The sequence below is a fragment of the Papio anubis genome, chromosome 1 (genome assembly GCF_008728515.1).
Source record: "Papio anubis isolate 15944 chromosome 1, Panubis1.0, whole genome shotgun sequence".
Lineage (NCBI taxonomy): Eukaryota > Metazoa > Chordata > Mammalia > Primates > Cercopithecidae > Papio > Papio anubis.
Genome location: NC_044976.1, coordinates 37,066,075 through 37,088,581, shown reverse-complemented (window position 1 = coordinate 37,088,581; position 22,507 = coordinate 37,066,075). Strand labels below are relative to the sequence as shown.

The 22,507-nt window shown below is 42.7% G+C and overlaps 2 protein-coding genes and 1 long non-coding RNA gene across 5 annotated transcripts in view; 2 read left to right on the top strand and 1 right to left on the bottom strand.

Annotated features, from left to right (window-relative positions):
* The window catches only part of LOC110743532, a 31,663-nt gene extending 9,261 nt beyond the window's left edge, over window positions 1-22,402 (bottom strand). For 2 of the 3 annotated variants that reach the window (XR_002522735.2, XR_004184302.1), the window contains exons 1-2: window positions 9,367-9,862; window positions 6,926-7,003 (exon numbers count right to left, since the gene is read on the bottom strand). This is a non-coding gene — a long non-coding RNA (uncharacterized LOC110743532). Of the gene's footprint in view, window positions 1-6,717; window positions 7,004-9,366; window positions 9,863-22,104 lie in introns of those variants that run through there. The other variant, XR_004184300.1, reaches the window with a different exon arrangement.
* On the top strand, window positions 396-8,887 carry GJA9 (gap junction protein alpha 9). Its single transcript, XM_021939664.2, has 2 exons — window positions 396-1,258; window positions 6,751-8,887. Exon 2 carries the CDS (start codon window positions 6,846-6,848, stop codon window positions 8,391-8,393), a length of 1,548 nt encoding a protein of 515 aa, XP_021795356.2. The 5' UTR covers window positions 396-1,258; window positions 6,751-6,845; the 3' UTR covers window positions 8,394-8,887.
* MYCBP (MYC binding protein) lies at window positions 9,556-19,142 on the top strand. Its single transcript, XM_003919452.4, has 5 exons — window positions 9,556-9,655; window positions 9,856-9,928; window positions 15,025-15,073; window positions 15,633-15,762; window positions 17,917-19,142. The coding sequence occupies exons 1-5, from the start codon at window positions 9,572-9,574 to the stop codon at window positions 17,959-17,961; spliced, it is 381 nt and encodes a 126-aa protein (XP_003919501.3). The 5' UTR covers window positions 9,556-9,571; the 3' UTR covers window positions 17,962-19,142.
* Window positions 22,403-22,507: the final 105 nt, after the last annotated feature.

The following is a 22,507-nucleotide window of genomic DNA, read 5'->3' as shown; positions in this document are numbered from 1 at the left end:
GAATATTTCAAGTATCCAGAAGCAGAAAGGCTATGCTAATTTTGATAGATTTAAATTGCCTTTTAAATAGCTGTATCCATTTATATTCTTACCTACAGGATATGAGAGTAACAGTGCCTCCCTACCTTGCCAAAAGAAGGTATTATAAATCTTGAAAATTTTGCATTTTGATAGTTAAAAATAATATTTCACTTAAATGTGTATTTTCTAGTGAGGTTGAGCAATTTTCAAGTTTATTAATAATTTATGTGTTACACATATGTAATTCAGATAACACAATATAGAAACATGAATATATTGTGTCTATATATAAATATAAAAATATATTAAATATATTTATATAAAATATAGAAATATAAATATAAAATATAAAAATATAAAAATATATATATATATGTGTCCCTGGTGAAATGTTTGTATTTAATCTGAGAAGTAGCTATTGTTGGCAAAGAAGCCCAGAGAAGAAATATCTATCTGTTACGCCCAACCTGTCAGATCACTAGCTCTGAAGAGATCTCTAATGACCTAAAATACAATGTAATTGTTAATAACAGGACATGGGAGAAAGAATCAGGATCTATCTATGAAATCGGACATGACCCATTTATTAAGGCAGATGACCAAGACGTTATTATCTAGTAAGAAAGACTTTTTTGATTCTAGAAACATGGTTTATTGCACAAAAAACAATGACATTTTATTGGGTTCCCCCAGTGGCAAAAATTACAGTACAAACAGCACACAAATATCTCCTGTCATTTTAAATTTGACATCTCTGAGTTATGGAGGAATCATTTACTCAGCTTAATTTGGGGCTCATGACTTTAGTCTTCTAGACTGCAGTGTGTTATCAGGACTATTATAAGCATTCTTTATCTGTGCTGTCCAATAAGGCAGCCATTAGGTAGCTGTAGCTCTTTACATTTTTATTAAAATTATTTGAAATTAAAAATTCAATCGCAAGTGAATTTTTGCACCATATTGCAAGTGTTCAATAGCTACATTTGGCTACTGGCTGCCTTATTGGCTAGCACAGATAGAATATTTCCATTGTTGCAGAAAGTTCTATTGGACGGTGCTGTTTTAGAAGCAAGGATAAGCAGAAAGGGAAATGGATTTTAGTTGATGGATGACTCACTCACTACATTGAACTGAACTGAATCTGCTCTATACCTGCAAAGGGACAAATTCAGAAAATAAATTGAAGATGGCCATGCTAAATATGGTTTGCTTCTCAGATTTACCTAAACTAAGAAAGGTTTGTGTTAATCTCTCTGTTTTAGCTTATTAAGAAAGAGTTGTTTCAAATGTTTTTATCTTCTTCTTTTGAATTCTATGGGACTGTATCTATGTATACTAGTTTTTATGTCATTTGCTAAGAAAGCTTTAATTTGTAGCTAAATAATACTGTTCCTTCTTTCAGGAAATACTGTGTGTTGTCCTTTATGAAAAAAAAATCCTTTATTTCTTTTTATGATTATAAAAGTAAAATGCTCATAGTAAAAAATTGAAATACATATAATTACAATATATTAAGTATATAATTTATAATCCCAACATCCAGAGCTAATCACAGTTAATATTTTCATGAAAATCCTTCTAGACTTTTTTGTATACATTTGTAAATGTAACTAAATTTATAATAATGGGGCCATATTATTTTATTTTATAACATCAATTTCACTGAAATGAAGTATCAAATGCCTTTTTATGTATGTTTAACATTTCTACTGGTTGCATAGTATCACACCGTGGATGTGGTCCATTATTTAACCAGTTTTTCTTGTATTGATAATTACTTAATGTTTTTAGCTTATGATTATTATAAACATGAATTACATCTTTGCTTATATTATTATTATTATTTATGAACCATAAATTAGACTTAACTTGCTTACTTTTTTTTTTTTTTTTGAGACAGAGTCTCACTCTGTTGCCCAGGCTAGAATGCAGTGGCCAGATCTCGGCTCACTACAACCTTCGCCTCCCGGGTTCAAGTGATTCTCCTGCCTCAGCCTCCTGCGTAGCTGGGATTACAGGCATGCGCCACCATGCCTGGCTAATTTTTATATTTTTAGTAGAGATGGGGTTTCACCATGTTGGTCAGGCTGGTCTCGAACTCCTGACCTCGTGATCCGCCCGCCTCTGTCTCCCAAAGTGTTGGGATTACAGGTGTGAGCCACGACGCCTGGCCAACTTGCTTACGTTTTAAAGTGCTTTGAGTTGTTGAGTCAGAGTATGCTATTATTATTATTTTTTCGAGACAGTCTTGCTCTGTCGCCCAGGCTGGAGTGCAATGGTGTGATCTTGGTTCACTGCAACCTCTGCCTCTGGGTTCAAGTGATTCTCCTGCCTCAGCTTCCTGAGTAGCTGGGACTACAGGTGCCTGCCACCATGCCCGACTAATTTTTGTATTTTTAATAGAGAAAGGGTTTCAACCATGTTGGCCAGGCTGGTCTCAAACTCCTGACCTCAAGTGATCCGTTGGCCTCGGCCTCCTAAAGTGATGGGATTACAGGCGTGAGCCACCTCGCCTGGCCAGAGTATGCTATTATTAACATAATAAAGTCAATGGAAAGTTTCTCTGTCTCAGGAATACAACTATATTTTAGAAGGTTGATGCTTTTGCAAATCATATTAACAGAACAATGGCTGAAGAAAGGAACTAAAGACTCTAGAACTAGTTATTTAAAAAGCCAAAGCTATCACTATTTGACATTCCTAAATTTAAATGATTAAACTTAAAACAGATGATCTCTTAATGTTTCTTTCCGGCAAATCTGAAGTTTGCTCACAGAGGAAAAATAATAGTTTAGTAAAAAATTTAAAGAACTGACTCTAGAGCCACAATGATTGGGTTTGAACGTCAGCTCCAGCTGTGTGACCTCAGGTAAATTAAAGTGTGCTTCTGTTTCCTCATCTGTAAGATGGGGGAAACAACATACTCACCACACAGGATTTTAGTGATGAACACATTTTGTATCTTAGTAGTTTGTTTGATTGTGTAACAGTTCCCTTTATATAAAGGGGACAGGAAAAATAGAAAATATTTATATTTTAAATGAAAAATAATGAAAACATTCACTTTTAAAAAATCTTTCTTTTGGGGTATATTTCCTCTGAGATAACCTGGGATACCAACCTTAATATGGAATCTACTGGCAAATAATCCAAGCAGCTAAATTATAACTTGCCCCACTGTTTCCTTCAAGAGAGCAGCTATATGTCTTCAATAGGTCAAATACTGCTACAGCGAAAAGTTTCCATAATACTACCACCATACCAGTGAACAATCTCTTTCAAGTAGTATCTATAATGAGATTCTGGTACCACAGGGCTGGGCACTGTGGCTCACACCTGTAATCCCAGCACTTTGGGAGGCCGAGGCGGGCAGATCACCTGAGGTCAGGAGTTCGAAACCAGCCTGACCAATATGGAGGAACCCCATCTCTACTAAAAATCCAAAATTAGCTGTGTGTGGTGGCGCATGTCTGTAATCCCAGCTACTCCGCAGCCTGGGGCAGGCGAATCACTTGAACCTGGGAGGTGGAGGTTGCGGTGAGCAGAGATTGTGCCATTGCACTCCAGCCCGGGTGATAAGAGGGAAACTTTGTCTCAAAAAAAAAAAAAAAAGATTCTGGTACCATAAAATAGTTGAGAATTTTTGGAGTTTTTTTTTTTTTTTTTTTTTTGAGACAGAGTTTCCGCTCTTGTCACCAAGGCTGGAGTGCAATGGCATGATCTCAGCTCACTGCAACCTTCACCTCCCAGGTTCAAGCAATTCTCCTGCCTCAGCCTCCTGAGTAGCTGGGGTTACAGATGCCTGCTACCACACCCAGCTAATTTTTTGTATTTTTGTAGGGACAGTGTTTCACCAGGTTGGCCAGGCTGGTCTCGAACTCCTGACCTCAGGTGACCCGCATCAGCCTCCCAAAGTGCTGGGATTACAGGTGTGAGCCACTGTGCCGGGCTTGAAGTTCATTTCAACATGATAAGAATTTACAAAATTTGGGCCAGGCGTGGTGGCTCACTTTGGGAGGCTGAGGCGGGTGGATCACTCAAGGTCAGGAGTTCGAGGCCAGCCTGGCCAACATGGTGAAACCCCGTCTCTACTAACAACACAAAAATTAGCCGAGCGTGGTGGCGCTTGCCTGTAGTCTACTTGGGAGGCTGAGGCATAAGAATCACTTGAACCTGGGAAGTGGAGGTTGCGTGGGCCAAGATCCTGCCACTGCACTCTAGTATGGGCAACAGAGTGAGACTGTCTCCCCCGCCAAAAAAAAAAAAAAAAAAAAAAAAAAAGAAAAAAGTGTACTTTTTCATAGTAAAGTATAATAAGTACTTTATTCATATTCATAAATATTACTGAGATGAATATCTGAAAATGTTCACCAACTGCCAGGAAGAAACCAGAATTTATTTCAAATTTATTCAATTTGTATTAAAAAAAACTAATCTAAATTCCTGTGAGAGCCAGATCTATTTCCTTTGGCTTCATTAAATGCTATATCTTACTGAATTCTCAAATGAAGCATATTCATTTTCCTGTGTGTATAAATGAGATTTAAAAATCACTGACTTTTTGGCTGGGCGCGGTGGCTCACGCCTGTAATCCTGGCACTTTGGGAGGCCGAGGCGGGTGGATCACGAGGTCAGGAGATCGAGATCATCCTGGCCAACATGGTGAAACCCCGTGTCTACTAAAATACAGAAAATGATCTGGGGGTGCTGGCAGGCGCCTGTAGTCCCAGCTACTCAAGAGGTTGAGGCAGGGGAATCGCTTGAACCCATGACACGGAGGCTGCAGTAAGCTGCGATCGCGCCACTGCACTCCAGCCTGGTGACAGAGCAAGACTCCGTCCCAAAAAAAAAGAAAGAAAGGAAAAAAAATTACTGACTTTTCAAGCCAATAATGGCATGTTGGGGAAAAAAAATTGACTTTGTTATAACTTTTATATCAAATAATCTTAATAAATAAGGTTAAGGTCAAGTTAGTAGTTTTAGAAACCTTTCCAAAAGTTCTCAGTTGAAAAACAGTAACAGGCCGGGTGTGGTGGCTCACGCCTGTAATCCCAGCACTTTGGGAGGCCAGGGCAGGCAGATCACCTGAGGCCAAGAGTTCCAGACCAGCCTGGCCAACATGGGGAAACACTGTCTGTACTAAAAATCCAAAATTAGCCGGGCATGGTGGCGCATGCCTGTAATCACAGCTACTCGGGAGGCTGAGGCAGGAGAATTGCTTGAACCCAGGAGGCGAAGGTTGTGGTGAGCTGAGATTGTGCCATTGCACTCCAGCCTGGGCAATAAGAGCGAAACTCTGTCTCAAAACAAACAAACAAACAAACCCCAACAACAACAATAATAAACTTCAGCTAAGTAAGATGACTCCTCTCTGATGAGAAATCCTACAATTATATTATTATTTTTTTAATTAAAATTTTTTTTTTAAGAGACAGGGTCTCTCTAATGTCGACCAGGTTGGTCTTGAACTCTTGGCCTCAAGCAATCCTCTCATCTCAGCCTGTGAAAATGCTAGGAGTATAGGCATGAGCCACCATGCCCAGCATACAATTTTATACATATATATGTGTGTGTATATGTGTGTGTGTGCGTACATATATATATATATATATATATTTTTTTTTTTTATATGGAGTCTTGCTCTTTTGCCCAGGCTGGGGTGCAGTGGCATAATCTCCACTCACTGCAACCTCTGCTTCCCAGGTTCAAGTGATTCTCCTGCCTCAGCCTCCCGAGTAGCTGGGATTACAGGCACCTGCCACCACACCTGGTTAATTTTTGTATTTTTAGTAGAAACGGGGTTTCACCATGTTGGCCAGGCTGGTCTCAAACCCTTGACCTCAGATGATCTGCCCACCCCGGCCTCCCAAAGTGCTGGGATTACAGGCATGAGCCAATGCACATGGCCTAAAATTATACTTTTTTAAAATTTTTTTGAGATGGAGTCTCACTCTGTCGCCCAGGCTGGAGTGCAGTGGCATGATCTTGGCTCATTGCAACCTCTGCCTTCCAGGTTCAAGTGATTCTCCTGCCTCAGCCTCCTGAGTAGCTGGGACTACAAGCGCCCGCCACCATGCCTAGCTAATTTTTGTATTTTTAGTAGAGGCGGGCTTTCAACATGTTGGCCAGGCTGGTCTTGAACTCCTGATCTCAAATGATCCACCCACCTCGGCCTCCCAAAGTGTTGGGATTATAGGTGTGAGCCACCCCGCCCAGCCTATATTCCTAATAGAGAATATATACACTCCTCCTCCAGGTATCATGTTTTTTCATTACATTGTGATGTCTAAATATAAGTGATTTTAAATTCCTGACAATTTAAACATATTATTGGTAACACATTAACACTTTGGCCAGGTGTGGTGACCCACACCTGTAATCCCCACACTTTGGGAGGCCAAGGCAAGAGTATCACTTGAGTCTAGGAGTTTGAGACTAGCTGCAGCAATATAGTGAGACCCTGTCTCTACAAAAAATAAAAAAATTATCTGGGTGTAGTGGCACACACCTGTAGTCCCAGCTACTCAGGAGGCTGAGAGGGGAGATGATTGCTTGAGCCTGGGAGGTTGAGGCTGCAGTGAGTTGTGGCTGCAACACTGTACTCGAGCCTGGGCAACAGAGGGAGACTCTGTCTCAACAAACAAACAAATAAAAAACCCCACAGCTATCTAGGGAAAAAGTAAAGCAACCAGCATATAGAAGTGACATATTGTTATATTTTCACCATAGGTTTGCTTTAAGAAATAGTGCTCCCTTCACAATGGAAGAATTTAACTGCTTCTTATTTGATGGGGATCAGAGCTAAGATGGCTGACTAAATAAACATGGGGGACTGGAATCTCCTTGGAGATACTCTGGAGGAAGTTCACATCCACTCCACCACGATTGGAAAGATCTGGCTCACCATCCTATTCATATTTCGAATGCTTGTTCTGGGTGTAGCAGCTGAAGATGTCTGGAATGATGAGCAGTCCGGCTTCGTCTGCAATACAGAACAACCAGGCTGCAGAAATGTATGCTACGACCAGGCCTTTCCTATCTCCCTCATTAGATACTGGGTTCTGCAGGTGATATTTGTGTCTTCACCATCCCTGGTCTACATGGGCCATGCATTGTACCGACTGAGAGTTCTAGAGGAAGAGAGGCAAAGGATGAAAGCTCAGTTAAGAGTAGAACTGGAGGGGGTAGAGTTTGAAATGCCTAGGGATCGGAGGAGATTGGAGCAAGAGCTTTGTCAGCTGGAGAAAAGGAAACTAAATAAAGCTCCACTCAGAGGAACCTTGCTTTGCACTTATGTGATACACATTTTCACTCGCTCTGTGGTTGAAGTTGGATTCATGATTGGACAGTACCTTTTATATGGATTTCACTTAGAGCCTCTATTTAAGTGTCATGGCCACCCGTGTCCAAATATAATCGACTGTTTTGTCTCAAGACCAACAGAAAAGACAATATTCCTATTATTTATGCAATCTATAGCCACTATTTCACTTTTCTTAAACATTCTAGAAATTTTCCACCTAGGTTTTAAAAAGATTAAAAGAGGGATTTGGGGAAAATACAAGTTGAAGAAGGAACATAATGAATTCCATGCAAACAAGGCAAAACAAAACGTAGCCAAATATCAGAGCACATCTGCAAATTCACTGAAGCGACTCCCTTCTGCCCCTGATTATAATCTGTTAGTGGAAAAGCAAACACACACTGTGGTGTACCCTAGTTTAAATTCATCTTCTGTATTCCAGCCAAATCCTGACAATCACAGTGTAAATGATGAGAAATGCATTTTGAATGAACAGGAAACTGTACTTTCTAATGAGATTTCCACACTTAGTACTAGCTGTACTCATTTTCAACACATCGGTTCAAATAATAACAAAGACACTCATAAAATATTTGGAAAAGAAGTTAATGGTAACCAGTTAAGGGAAAAAAGAGAAACTGAAGGCAAAGACCGCAAAAGGAACTACTACTCTAGAGGTCACCGTTCTATTCCAGGTGTTGCTATAGATGGAGAGAACAACATGAGGCAGTCACCCCAAACAGCTTTCTCCTTGCCAGCTAACTGCGATTGGAAACCGCGGTGGCTTAGAGCTACATGGGGTTCCTCTACAGAACATGAAAACCGGGGGTCACCTCCTAAAGGTAACCTCAAAGGCCAGTTCAGAAAGGGCATAGTCAGAACCTTTCCTTCTTCACAAGGAAAGTCTCAATCACTTGACATTCCAAACACAGCTGATTCTTTGGGAGGGCTGTCCTTTGCGCTAGGGTTGGTCAGAACCTGTAATAATCCTGTTTGTCCTCCAAATCACGTAGTGTCCCTAACGAACAATCTCATTGGTAGGCGGGTTCCCACAGATCTTCAGATCTAAATAGCGGTTGGCTTTTAGACATTGTATATATTATCAGAGAAGTAGCCTAGTGGTGGTGGGGCACGGACAAAATAGATATGGGCAGCTCTAAAGACCAGCTGTTAAGACTGACGGCAAACTCATTTCAGCAAGGGAAAAACAGCTCTAATTCTAGATTGTGAAAGAACACTTCTAAATCCAAAGACATAAGGTTGTCAAATCAGGATTTTTTTTTAAATGATATTCTTTCGAATGTGTGTAACTGATTTTGGGAATATCACATGTTCAGAACTGGGGCTAAATGGTTTGATCAGGTTTTCTCTTTGAAGAGACCACAGCCTTAGGACACGGTTCTTCATCTACATAATTGCACCTTGGACACTGGGTTAATTTTGTTTGTCCCTGAAACACAATCACGTAGTTTCCTTCTAGACTGCATCCTGATATGTCTCGAGTATAATCACATGTTGCTACCTAGTAAATAAAATCTTAAAAAGATCCGTGGCTTTCTTTCACCAGTTCATAGCATCGTGATTCATTGCCCGGATTGGACTCGGCTCTACTCACTGGACATCTAACCTCTCCACTTAATTAACAGTACGCACCCTACAGGGGTGTTGTGAGGATTAAAATTTAAAATACCCGTGTTTTCTACAGTGCCTGGCGCACAGCGCCCAAAAGCTATTGCAAGCTCGTTACTGCTCATCCTCCAGAAGCCCACATCAAGTCAGCCACGACTCAAGGAGACTCCAAAGATAAAAGCTGGAACCAAAATACATGATTCTAAACACCCTCCTCAGCTACTGCAAAGTCGTGAGCACCTTCTCAGGAAGAGAGCCAAAAAGTCCAGCACCTATGGGTCACCACAGTTTCCAAGGTCCCAGATGAGAAAAATGAGCTCGCTACCACGGTGCGGCGATCCTTCCTCTCGCAATAGTCCCAGTGCTCCCGGGCCCTGCCTCCGGACGCCAGTACAGAGTTACCAAAATCTCACCTCTTGCAAAGAAAACGAACCGCTACGGGGACCGGAAGAGGAAGAGGTGCGGCTCCAACAGCCAGAGGGGCGGGCATACGCAGCCTCCCTCGGCTCAGCCTGCAACGGGGGATGCAGAGCGTCCTCGTCGCCATGAAAACAGGCCACACCCCGGCGATCCCTGCCCGTGGTTCGCAAGTGCGCAGGCGCGCGCCCCCTTCCGCGCATGAGCAGTTCTGCTCCCAACCCGCCAGTCGCGGTCTCCGGCGCCAGCTACGCCGCTGCCGCTGTCACTATGGCCCATTACAAAGTGAGGGGGGCGCGGCGTGGCTGGGGGCATGCGGGCGGTAGCAAGCCGTTGGTCGGCTCTGGGTGGGAGTGGGGTCGCGCGCGCAGGTTTGGGCGGGAGGGCCCCGAGGTAGCGAGGCGGAGGCGGGGTTGCCAGACTCCCAGCACCTTCTTCCTGCTCGGCTCCCGGGCTCTGGCCACTGACCCCCGGTGTCTCTTCAGGCCGCCGACTCGAAGCGTGAGCAGTTCCGGAGGTACTTGGAGAAGTCGGGGGTGCTGGACACGCTGACCAAGGGTGAGCCTGGGCTAGGAGAGGGTACCTCGTGCCCTCGTCGTGCTCCCTGGCGCTGCCCCTTTCCCCAGCGGGCCGTAGCGTGGGGAAGGAGGGGAAACAGATGGGGCCCGTCCGGGGTCCAGCGAGGTGGGCCTCGGGGTTCGGTAGGGACCTGGCTGCTGGAGGCCGCCCGGGTGAGGTAGCCTAGCTACGCTACCCTTCTCTGCACTGGGAGTGAAACTCTTGCAGCTGTTGCAAAGTCTCTTCAACTTCCGTTGCTTTGCCTCGAGCAGCCGCAGTGGACATGTTTGCCAAAGACCTTCAGATCCCAATTCCTCCCACCTTACGGTTTTTGTGGAGTCCTCAGAATCTTGTTAAGAAACAGTTTCCCTCCAACAAAGAGCAACTGGAAAAATGACCGAATTTCAAAGTGGGCTATGAAGTAGTTGAGTGAGCCTAATCCCCGAAGTAGGAGATGCATGGCCAATTTGGCTGTGGCTTTTCAGCCCCCATTCCTTAGTCTGTGTCAATTTTTATTTTGTGTATATTTCACAGTTTAAAGAGCTCGAGGGCATATCAAGATGGTTACATTGTTTTCACTTTTTAAAATGAAAACTTACTGTTAACGCTGTATCTCTTCATTCGTGGCTTCGAGATCTAAGTAAGTAGATGAGTAAAGTGTCGGAAACAGGAGGATTCCAAGGGGGGTAGGGTACAGTTTACTTTATTAGCTTAACAGTAATTTAAATGCCTGCTATGTCACTTAACTCACTGGGATTTTCAAGGGTGTAGAATGGAATTGTTGGCAGGGATCAGGACTTGGGTCAAACTAGGAAGTTTGGGAAGTGTGGGAAATAAGTAGGTAACTGCTCTTTGGACAGAAGCAAAGTTCAGAGGAAAATTCTAGGAGCATAACTCCTGGGTCTTAGCAGAAAGCAGGCGAGTAATTTTGAATTGTTACCTATTTGGGGTTCAGATAATAGTTTACCTCTTTGCAAATAAACTTCAGCAAGTATTAAGGGACTACTCTGAAAGTACTGTGCTATGTTGTCTCTGGAAGTGTCACAGATGCTTTGAATGTCATTCCCTCTAAAAACTCCATAAGTTCATTTCTTTCATTTAATCATTTTACTCAGGCATCTGTTCTGCACACTGGAGATAAGCAGAGGAGGATAAAAGTCTCGGCTCTCATAAGCTTATGTCCTAGTTGAGGGAGACAAATACATAAATACCTAGTGTCAGCTAGAGGTAAGTGTTACAGATAAAAATACAGCGAAGTTAGGGATAAAGAGTAACAGGTGAGGCCAGGCACGTGGCTCATGCCTGTAGTCTTAGCACTTTGGGAGGCTTGAGGTGGGTGGACTGCTAGAGCCCAGGAGTTCAAGAGCAGTCTGGGCAACATGGCAAAACTCCCGTCTCTTAAAAGAAAAAATTGCTGGGCATGGTGTGTGCCTGTAATTTAGCTACTCTGGAGGCTGAGGTGAGAGAATCACTTGAACCGAAGAGGTCAAGGGTCCAGTGAGTTGTGATTGTGCCCCTGGGCAACAGTGACACTCTTTCTCAAAAAAAACAAGTGACAGGTGGGATGTGTGTGTCATTTTATATAGGGTGGTGGGGGGAAGGCCTTTCTTAAGTACTTTTGAGCAGAAACCTGAAAGAAACAATATCTGTCAAGAGTTTCAGGAAGTATAAGGAGGCCAGAGTGGTTGGATGGAGCAAGCGAAAGATTGAATGGTAAAAGGCAGAAAAATGACAGTTGTAGGAGGTAACTGACTACACAGAAGATGTTGCCCAAGCTGGAGTGCAGCGGCATGATCTCAGCTGACTGCAACCTCCACCTCCGGGTTCAAGCGATTGTCCTGCCTCAGCCTCCCAAGTAGCTGGGACTACAGGCATGCGCCACCATGCTCAGCTAATTTTTTGTATTTTTAGTAGAGACGAGGTTTCACCAGGTGGGCCAGGCTGGTCTTGAACTCCTTACCTCAGGTGATCCTCTCGCCTCAGCCCCTCAAAGTGCTGGGATTACAAGTGTGAGCCACCGCGCCTGGCCGCCACTAGAATTTAACCTTTTAATCTCCTTAGATTTCCAGGCTCCTAAATAACATCAGCCAACACAGTATTGACGTGATTTATTAGAAATTTGATTTTCAGCTTCAAACACAGGTGCTTTACACAATTCTATTTGTTTTTACTTTTTATTTTTTTTGAGACAGAGTCTCACTCTGTCACCTAGGAATGCCTGGCCTCAAGTGATCCTCCTGTCTTAGCTTCCCCAAGTGTTGATGTTATAGGCATGACCCACTGTGCCCAGCCTCACAAATTTAATTTACATATATATATATTTTTTGGAGACAAGGTCTCTGTCGCCCAGACTGGAGTGCAGTGGTGCAGTCACGTCTCACTGCAGTCTTAATCTCCCAGGTTCAAGCAGTTCTTCCACCTCAGACACCCAAGTAGCTAGGACTACAGGCATGCACCACCATGCCCAGCTAATTTTTAATTTTTTTTTTTTTTGAGACGGAGTCTCGCTCTGTCACCCAGGCCGGAGTGCAGTGGTTCTGTCTCGGCTCACTGCAAGCTCCGCCTCCCGGGTTCATGCCATTCTCCTGCCTCAACCTCCCAAGTAGCTGGGACTACAGGTGCCCGCCACCACGCCCAGCTAATTTTTTGTATATTTAGTAGAGACAGGGTTTCACCATGTTAGCCAGGATGGTCTTGATCTCTTGACCTCATGATCCGCCTGCCTAGGCCTCCCAAAGTGCTGGGATTACAGGCGTGAGCCACCATGCTCGACCAATTTTTTTTTTTTTTTTTTTTGGTAGAGTCAGGGTGTTGCCCAGGTTGATCTCAAAAACTCCTAGGCTCAAGCAATCCTCCTGCCTTGGCCTCTCAAAGTGCTGGAATTTCAGGCATAAGCCACTGTGTCTGGCCTAAATTTTTTACAGCTTATTTCCAAGATGATTTGAAATAGTTTATAACATTAAAACACTATGAAGGGATGGCTAAAGATAAAGATGATAAATCATTTGGAAGCGGAAGCATTTTAGCTATTTTGAGCAGTATATCAACCTCTAAAAATCCTGGCTGCGAAGGCAAAAAGGGGTGCACAATTGGGTATAGAGTTCTTGTCTGATTAGAAGGAAGTGCATTTCATTTATAGAAAAACACAGGAAACTTAGTATTTACAGTATCTTCTGCAATGATCAACCTTGTAAGTACCACTGACAGAAATTAGAAGCCGAAAGAAATGAGGTGGGGGAATAAGAGGAGAGAGAAGAGTATTAATATTCGTGTCTTATAAAATTAGGATTTGGCTGGGTGCGGTGGCTCATGCCTGTAATTCCAGAACTTTGGGAGGCTGAGGAGGGCGGATCACCTGAGGTCAGGAGTTTGAGACTAGCCTGACCAACATGGAGAAACCCCATCTCTACTAAAAATACAAAATTAGCCGGGCATGGTGGTGCATGCCTGTAATCCCAGCTACTAGAGAGGCTGAGGCAGGAGAATCGCTTGAACCTGGGAGGCGGAGGTTGTGGTGAGCGGAGATTGCATGCCTTTGCACTCCAGCCAGGGCAACAAGAGCGAAACTCCGTCTCAAAAACAAACAAAAACAACGAATTTCTCAAAAAATAGTGCTGTTAAGTGTATTTAGATGAAGAGTAACTATCACAACTCAATGTAAATTGTTAAAAATAGTTGCCCATTTGATTTTTTCATACTGTATATTATTTTGGTAAGTTATTAAAACTCTAAAAAGAAGTACGTAAGATGGTTTACAACAGGACTTAACTTGGGGTCTAGATATCTATCACTGTTTTTTTTTCTTTTAGACACAGTCTTGCTCTGTTGCCCAGGCTGTAGTGCAGTGGCATGATCTCAGCTCACTGTAAGCTCCACCTCCCAGGTTCACGCCATTTTCCTGCCTCAGCCTCCCGAGTAGCTGGGACTACAGCTGCTGGCCACCATGCCCAGCTAATTTTTTGTATTTTTAGTAGAGACGGGGTTTCACTGTGTTAGCCAGGATGGTCTTGATCTCCTGACCAGGTGATTTGCCCGCCTCGGTCTCCCAAAGTGATGGGATTACAGGCGTGAGCCACTGTGCCCAGCCACATTTTTTTGTGTGTGGTTACTTTTTTTGCTTTTATTAAATTTTTCAAAGGGTTCCATGCACAAAAAGGCCAACCACTAATTTAGAGTTTTTTTATCGAAGTAGTAAATTCTAGGAAGAATTTGTTCCATAGATGAAGAGCAAGGCAGTGCTCATATGAGTGATTAGATATGAAACTACTCAAGTATATCTTATTTTAATGTTGATTTGAGCATGTTGACTACAGGTAAAATTTTTGGATAGTGGTTATTTAGCAAAACAAACTTCACTTTTAAGACCATGTTTGAATTCAGAGCGTCTTCCAGTAATTACCATAGTCCTGTTGATTCTTTCCTAAATTCTCGAATTTCTTTCTTCTCACTGTTCTATCACTCCCATCACTCTACTGCAGGTTGCTGTCTTTTTAAACTGGATTACCACATCAGCCTTTTAACTGTTCTTCCTGTCTTTATCCTCATCCCACTCCAGCTGGTTCGCATAGCAGTTAAGAGTGGATCCTGTCACTCCCTTCCTTAAAACTGTTTAATTATATGCCAACCAAATTTGCATGACCCTCCATAATGTGGCCATGACCACCTTTCCAGCTTCCTTTCCTGCCAAATTACATCTCCAGCCATACTTGAATTTTCAGTTCCTCAATACATTGTTTTCTTGCTCCTGGGCCTTCCCATTTTAAAACACTCATCCCCTAGGTATCAGGTCTTTGCCTTCCTTTAGGAATCCTTCCCTGATGTCCTAGGCTTGCTTAGGTGTTCTTCCAGTGTGCTATTGTAACCCATTATCCAGTATTACTGCTTGATACCCTCTGTCTAGTTCCTTGCATATCTTTTACGCTTGACTGTAAATTTGTTGAGAACAGGGACCTTGTCTGTCTTGTTCAGCATTGTATAGTCTTTGCAACGTGCTCAGCACATAGTTGGCACCTAATACTTACTGGGTAATGGAATATAATTTCAGCCATTCAAATTGAATACGTCAATTGTTGCTTTTTCTGCTTTTTGATTTGCAGTGTTGGTAGCCTTATATGAAGAACCAGAGAAACCTAACAGTGCTTTGGAGTATCCTTTCATCTTTCAAGTCAGAAAAAGGCTTTATTTTGAAACTCTTATTTTTTTTAGATAGATAATAACCTTTAAAATACTTCTGAATATTGAGAAAGTTACTTTTTTTTTTTTTTTTTTGAGACGGAGTCTTGCACTGTTGCCTGGTGGGGAGTGCAGTGGTGTGATCTTGGCTCACTGCAACCTCCGCCTCCCGGCTTCAAGTGATTCTCCTGCCTCAGCCTCCCAAGTAGCTGGGATTACAGGTACCCGCCACCACGCCCAGCTAATTTTTCATATTTTTAGTAGAGACAGCGTTTCACTATGTTGGTCAGGCTAGTCTCAAACTCCTGACCTCGTGATCTGCCCACCTTGGCCTCATAAAGTGCTGGGATTACAGGTGTGAGCCACCATGCCCGGCCGACAAAGTTACTTTCACTTGAGTTTTTGGATGGTGATCTCTGGGTAGATATTGGTGGTAAAGTGGGTGACTCTGGTCAGGGGTATTGATACTACTCTGTGCTATTTCATTAGTTTCATTCATGTCTAATAAGTAAGTTCTTAACATTGATAATAGTTTTTTAAAGCATCACTTAGGAGCTGCTACCCCAGAGAATCCAGAAATAGAGCTGCTTCGCCTAGAACTGGCTGAAATGAAAGAGAAATATGAAGCTATTGTAGAAGAAAATAAAAAACTGAAAGCAAAGGTAAATTTTTAAAAATAAGTCATGTGAAGATAATTTTACCTGTAATAATTATATGATGAAAACCTCACTAAAATGGACAGGAGGGGAGGAAGGTGGGTGAATATCAATTTGAATTAATTGCAAAGGCCAAAGTTACGCTCTGTCTAGAAGACCACAAGACAGGCTGGGCGTGGTGGCTCATGCCTGTAATTCCAGCACTTTGGGAGGCCAAGGTGGGCAGATCATGAGGTCAAGAGCTCGAGACCAGCCTAGCCAACATGGTGAAACCCTGTCTCTACTAAGAATACAAAAATTAGCCAGGCATGGTGGCATGTGCCTGTAATCCCAGCTACTCTGGAGGCTGAGGCAGGAGAATCACTTGAACCTGGGAGGTGTAAGTTCCAGTGAGCCGAGATTGGGCCACTGCATTCCAGCCTGGGTGACAGAACAAGACTTCATCTCGCGGAGGGGGAAAGAAAAGAAAAAAAGAAAACCACAAGACATACTGGAAATAGGACAAGCAAAGAAGCAAAGTGTGGTCAAAAAGAGGTCTGGCCAGGTGTGGTGGCTCACGCCTATAATCCCAGCACTTTAGGAGGCCGAGGTGGGCAGATCACCTGAGGTCAGGTGTTCGAGATCAGCCTGGCCAACATGGAGACACCCTGTCTCTACTGAAAATACAAAATTAGCCGGGCTTGGTGGTGCATGCCTATAATCCCAGCTACTTGGGAGGCTGAGGCGGGAGAATTGCTTGAACCCGGGAGGTGGAAGTTGCAGTGAGCCAAGACCGTGCCACTGCACTCCAGCCTAGGCAACAAGAATGAAACTCCATCTCAAAAAAAAAAAAAAAAGGTTCTTAGGAACCTGCATCAATCAACAAAAGGATGAGAATATTGGTTAACGCTCTTTGTAAGTAAATGGTCAGTTCTGAAGTTCTTAAGCAGTTGATTTTAAGTAGGCCAATATGGGGCCACTGCTTTGTAAATGGTACCTCTTAGAATGTGTACAGTTCATAGTCTGCAAGGCCATATGTGGTGGCCCTCTGTAAATTTGTTAGGAGTTAATTTTATCTAGTGCTAAAGTTTTTTCTTTCTTTTTTTGAGACAGGGTCTCTATTACCCAGGCTGGTGTGCAGTGGTGCAGTCATGTCTCACTGCAGCCTTGACTTCCCAGGCTCAAGCAATCCCCCGACTTCTGCCTCCTGAGTAGCTGGGACTGCAGGCATTTGCCACCATGCTCGGCTAATTTTTAAATTTTTTTAGAAATGGGGTCCCGCTATGTTGCCCAGGTTGGTCTCAAACTCATGGGCTCAAACGTTCCTCCTAGCTTGGCCTCCCAAAGTGTTGGGATTATAGACATGAGCCACCGCACCCAGCCAGTTTTTTCTTTTTTCAAAGTCCTGTGAGAATTTTCATGAACTTCAAGTTAATCAACTCTTAAGTCTTTGAGGTCTTAACACGTTCTTAATCACATAATGTATTTTACCTTACTCTGAGTATTTCTCATAATTTATCTTCTCAACAACTTTGTGAGATAAGTGAAACAAGTACACAAGCCACTTTGTAGGCAAGGAAACGAAAGCACAGTGAAGTCTAATAAGCTTCTCAACTCCAACAGGTAGTTGGCAGAAGCCTAATGTTAGCCTGGTGTTCTTGCAAGGAACCACACTTAGCATAAAATAAAATGCATTTATTTTAAATTATCCAAGGTTCCACAATGTGTAATGCTAGTTAACTCTTTGGAACCTTTTAACTCAAAGACATTAGTAGTTGTTTATTGGCTAAGTTAAGACATGTCACATAACTCTTTATTTACTTTTCAGTGGGTATTTTCAGTAAACTTTTGGTGGAGAGGAAGAAAGTTCCTTATAAGCAAATGAATCTTTGGGAAGATACAGTTTATTGCATATCAAGTATTTGAACAGTACAGTCATGATCTGGAATGAAATTTTAGTTTCAAAGCAATTTTAAAGGTTTATGTGAAAAGGGCTTTCATTAGATTCGATTGTATTAAATATTAAATCACTGAAGGATTTAAAATGGATAGTTATAGAAACTGATATAAATACCATTTACTGGCTTGATAACTAGTTGAATATAATAGTTACCTTGTTTTTCTATTTTTTACCCAATTTAGAATGAAATTCACCTAAATTCCTCTGTCTTTGCCCCATAGCTTGCTCAGTATGAACCACCTCAGGAGGAGAAGCGTGCTGAATAGGATTCTTCTCAGTTGAAAAGACAATGAAAAATGGTTTTGTATGACTTGAATAGTTTGTATAGTATATAATCTTTTCTGAACAGATGCTATAGAACTCTTTTAATATGTTTAATTCACCTATCACACCCTGTTAAAAACACATAGAATCATCAATAAAAACTCAATATAACTTCCTTTGGGTCTTAAAGCAGGAGAATCCAAAGTAAATCCTGAAAAAAACCTAAACACAGCCATCTAACTCATTACCTTAAAAGACATTCTGTTTATTAGTCTGATTAGGAATGATGGCACTGGTTGTATTTTAGCCAAGACAGTTTAGCATGGAGCTATTCCTTGGTGTAATTCAGGATATAAACACAGGTACAGTCATTCTTTGAAGGTGACACTGTTGTGTATATTCCCTATAGGCAGCTGGAGAGATCTGTGTGACACAAGATGCTTTTGTACAGGTTCCCATGAATCTTTTGCTCTTGTTTGTGTAACATGGAACAAATAACTTCTTTGCCACCACTTTGCCTTAGATAACTGTGTGTGTGTGCCAGTTTGAACTCTGACACCACATTTTCCTTCTATGCAATCATGCCTTGTCTGATAATCTTGCATTGCTTTGCTCTAAGCTTTAGTGGGTCCTAGTTGCACACTGGCCTTTCTGTGCTGTTTTTCAATTTGCCTAATAATAGCAGTTACCCTTATTGTAATTTATGTAACTTTAAACAGGATCACACTGTACCCCCTGCCTGCCTTATTTGCTTACTGAGCACAGGACAGAGGCAATATACAACTCTGGGTTCACACACAAGCTGAGATGAGAAGAGGAATGAGCCATATATTGTGGAAAATCATAGTTTGTAGGTATAATTATATAGTGCTTTTGTCCCTCAAAGTATTTTTCTAGTCTTGAATTCATTTTATCTTCATTATATAATCCCTGTGAAGTAGGTGGGACAAGTATGAGGGGAAGAGGGGTGCTGAATTTTTAGGCCAAAGACTGATATTAATACAAATCACTCACTAACTGTAGAGCCTTGGGCATATCAGTGAACTGCTCTAAGATTTACTGTCTTCATCTGTTTAATGAGTAGAATATCCGTGATGCCTACCTCACAGGGTTGTTGTGAGGGTCAAATGAGAATGTATGTGAAAGATTTGTAAATGGTAAAGCACTATATTCTTGTTTGTTAGTCCTTTTTCCTTTCTTTGGGTAGACCTACAGTCAGATGTTTTGTTTTATTGATCACTTATTTTCCTTACTGATAGACTGTCATTTTATAGACATATTCCTATTTCATATATTCTCTCTCTCTTGTTAGAGAACCTTTCTTTGTTTTTGGTCAAAACACATAGAAAACAAAATGATCCAATGAAAACTGGTTTAACTAGCAAAAGCCTTGGCACCTGTTGGAGACTATGGCCAAGCCAATTATAAGGGCATTTAAATCAGCCCTGTTAGTAGGAATGTGGCTATGGCTGGTGCCTCTTCAAGTCACAAGTTTGTTTTTGGAGTGGGCCCAGAAGATCATTCGCTTGAATAGATTTCTCTTTTACCAATTTGAGTACCTCCTACATGGGCAGCAGTGGACTCAGTGCTGGGTGTGATAAAGAGGAATGACTTAATTATGAGACTATATAATCAAATACAGTGTGGGTTAGGACCTGTGACAGACCATTATAATAAAGCATGGCTCCATGAGGGTTTTGGAAGAGAGGGAGACTTGGCTTCTTTAGTTGGTGTGACAGTTTTTTGGTAGATACAGGTTGAAATTTTTTTGTGGCAGCCAATCCTCATGTGCTTTTTACTCATTGGGTTAGTATTAATATTTGTCAGTAAGCCAGGTGACTGTGACTGTCTTTGGTACTATCCTTTTTGAACAGAAAGGCAACATGTGGGTTCGATAATCACACTTTTAGGTGAAACTGACTTGCTTAAACTGCTGTAACAGTCAGTGCTATTTAAGAATTCAGGATCAGCCTAGACTCTAGAGGTCCTCTTCAACATTTCTGTCAAGGATTTGGATGAAGACAATATACAACAAGATGCTCGATGGAAGAGAGAATGGATCCCACCAGTTAAGCTCCTGTTATGCTTCTGTTGCTTTGTCTATAAAATATCAACTTCACATCTTGCCTACCTCACAAGGTGGTTGTAAGAATCAAATTAAATATAACGGATGTAAAAGTGCCTTGCAAACTGTAAAGGATTACATACAGACCAGATGGTAGTGCCAAATCTGTGACACAAATTGGAAAGTCTGGTTGGAAGACTATATTGAAACAAGCTTTAAAATGATTAACCACGTGGAATACCCAAACTGCTGGGCCTAAACCAAAAAGTTGAAGTATCAAGTCTTAACGTTTAGGTTCAGAAATGCAGCTATAGACATTTAGGCACTAGGATTGCTGACAAAGTGTTAGTTCCAGTGATTATCAATGTGAACCACTCTATGGATCCTTAAAAAAAAAAAATTCCATTCTGGAAAGTACAAATAGAAATATTGTCTAGGTGTTAAATGGTCATTCTGAAAGTTGTACTGTTTAGTATTGCTTTGTAGGAGTCAGATGGTTGATGAAATTGACAAGATTGAATGCAGGACAAGAGACAGGGACCATCCTGGCCAACATGGTGAAACCCCGTCTCTACTAAAAATACAACAATTAGCTGGGCGTGGTGGTGGGCGCGTGTGGTCCCAGCTACTCAGGAGGCTGAGGCAGGAGAATCGCTTGAACCCGGGAGGCAGAGGTTGCAGTGAGCTGCGATCGTGCCACTGCACTCCAGCCTAGCGACAGACAGACCGAGACTCCGTCTCAAAAAAAAAAAAAGTTCCTCAGTTACACTAGCAACATTTCAAGTGCTCATTCCTCATAGGACTAGCGGCTACATGTTTGACTGCAGAAAAATAACATGTCTATCATGTATATCAGTTGTATTGAACAGTTGAAATAGGATGTTCAGCAAGGAACAGAGAAGACTTAGTGGGTAATGAATACTGCAATTTGGTATTTGAAGTGCTGTCATGAAAAAGATGAAGACTATTCCTATTAGGCTTCAGGGAGTGTGGTTTGACTTTAATACTTTTTTTGAGACAGAGTCTCGCTCTGTCGTCCAGGCTGGAGTGCAGTGGCGCGATCTCGGCTCACTGCAAGCTCCGCCTCCTGGTTTCACGCGATTCTCCTGCCTCAGCCTCCCGAGTAGCTGGGACTACAGGCGACCGCCACCACGCCCGGCTAATTTTTTTCGTATTTTTAGTAGAGACGGGGTTTCACCGTGTTAGCTAGGATGGTCTCGATTTCCTGACCTCGTGATCCACCCGCCTCTGCCTCCTAAAGTGCTGGGATTACAGGCGTGAGCCACCGCGCCCGGCCGACTTCAAGAAATTTTTAAACAAAAGTTTACCACGGTGGAGTTGGCTGCCTTTCGAGATGGTGAGCTCTTTTCCCTTCGAACTGTTTAAGTGCATTCTGCATGTCTATTAGACACTATAGAGTTGGTTCGTTTTGGGTCAGAGGTTGGGCTAGATGACCTCTAAGGGTGTATCCTACCTCTAACTTACGGGTTTAGACAAAACCAAAGTCCTATACCTTCCCGCATGTGCGTATAGGGCTGTGCTTTAAGAGGATCCTCTTGTCAAAGTTCCAGTTCTAGAGCCTGATTGTCAAAGATAAAAATTCCTCTAGATTTCTCGGACATACTTGGTGACAAGCATTTGCTTTTGTTTGCTTTCATTATTCAATACTTTGATCTCTAATCTGAACGAGGTCATAGAAGAGGCACTGTTCTATGGGGGATGGAATTCCTGGAGTAGACTTTGACAAGGCGGGAAGGAGGGCAAATTGAGTCCCGTTGGGTTTGAAGTGGCAGCAGTATCCACTATCGGAGACTTACTGAAGAAAGAAGGTAAGATGTTTTAGCTTGGCTGCATCTGCTTTCCTATCAGGGTCCAGCTACCTGCTAGAACAAAGTCACGGTGACCCGTGACTCTGCCTTGGTTGAGGTTTGCCCTCAGTGTGGCTGGCTCCCCCATACCTTTCTTTGCACATCCCAATCCATCCATCCACCTAGATCTGCTCAGACGCTTTCTCATCCAACTCCCGAGCATTATTTATCCGTGACCTTCCCACATAATATTTCGTAGCGAGGTTACTTACGCAGAGGTCCGATCTCTCTGTTAATCTTCAAGCAACCTGAGGGCAGGCAGGGTCCGAGTCGGATCCAGTTCTGTGCCCCTTGGTAGGTACCCAGGACACTGCAGGCATCAACAAATATCGGTTGGGAAAGTACAGTTGCAGGATGAGGATAATCAATTCTTCCCTCAAATGCCGGGAGAGCATCTCCATAGCGGTGCTCTGGGAGCCCGGAAGAAGGCAGGGGAGCAGTGCGGACAGCGGTGCATGCGGGCCGGGGCGGAGGGCTGAGGGCCGGAGCACAGGCAAGAGGCGCGGCCGAGCCGCCCTCCTCGTGACTCCTCCTCCCCCCTCCGCGGCTGCTAGTCAGGTGATTCCGGCACGTGACGGGGCACCACCTACCCTGCTGCTCTCGAGTGGCAGCTCG

Coding starts and splice junctions, on each gene's coding strand:
- MYCBP (XM_003919452.4), top strand. CDS start 9,572: ATGAGCAGTTCTGCTCCCAACCCGCCAGTCGCGGTCTCCGGCGCCAGC. Junction 9,656..9,855: donor TCACTATGGCCCATTACAAA/GTGAGGGGGGCG, acceptor GTGTCTCTTCAG/GCCGCCGACTCGAAGCGTGA. Junction 15,763..17,916: donor ATAAAAAACTGAAAGCAAAG/GTAAATTTTTAA, acceptor TTTGCCCCATAG/CTTGCTCAGTATGAACCACC.
- GJA9 (XM_021939664.2), top strand. CDS start 6,846: ATGGGGGACTGGAATCTCCTTGGAGATACTCTGGAGGAAGTTCACATC.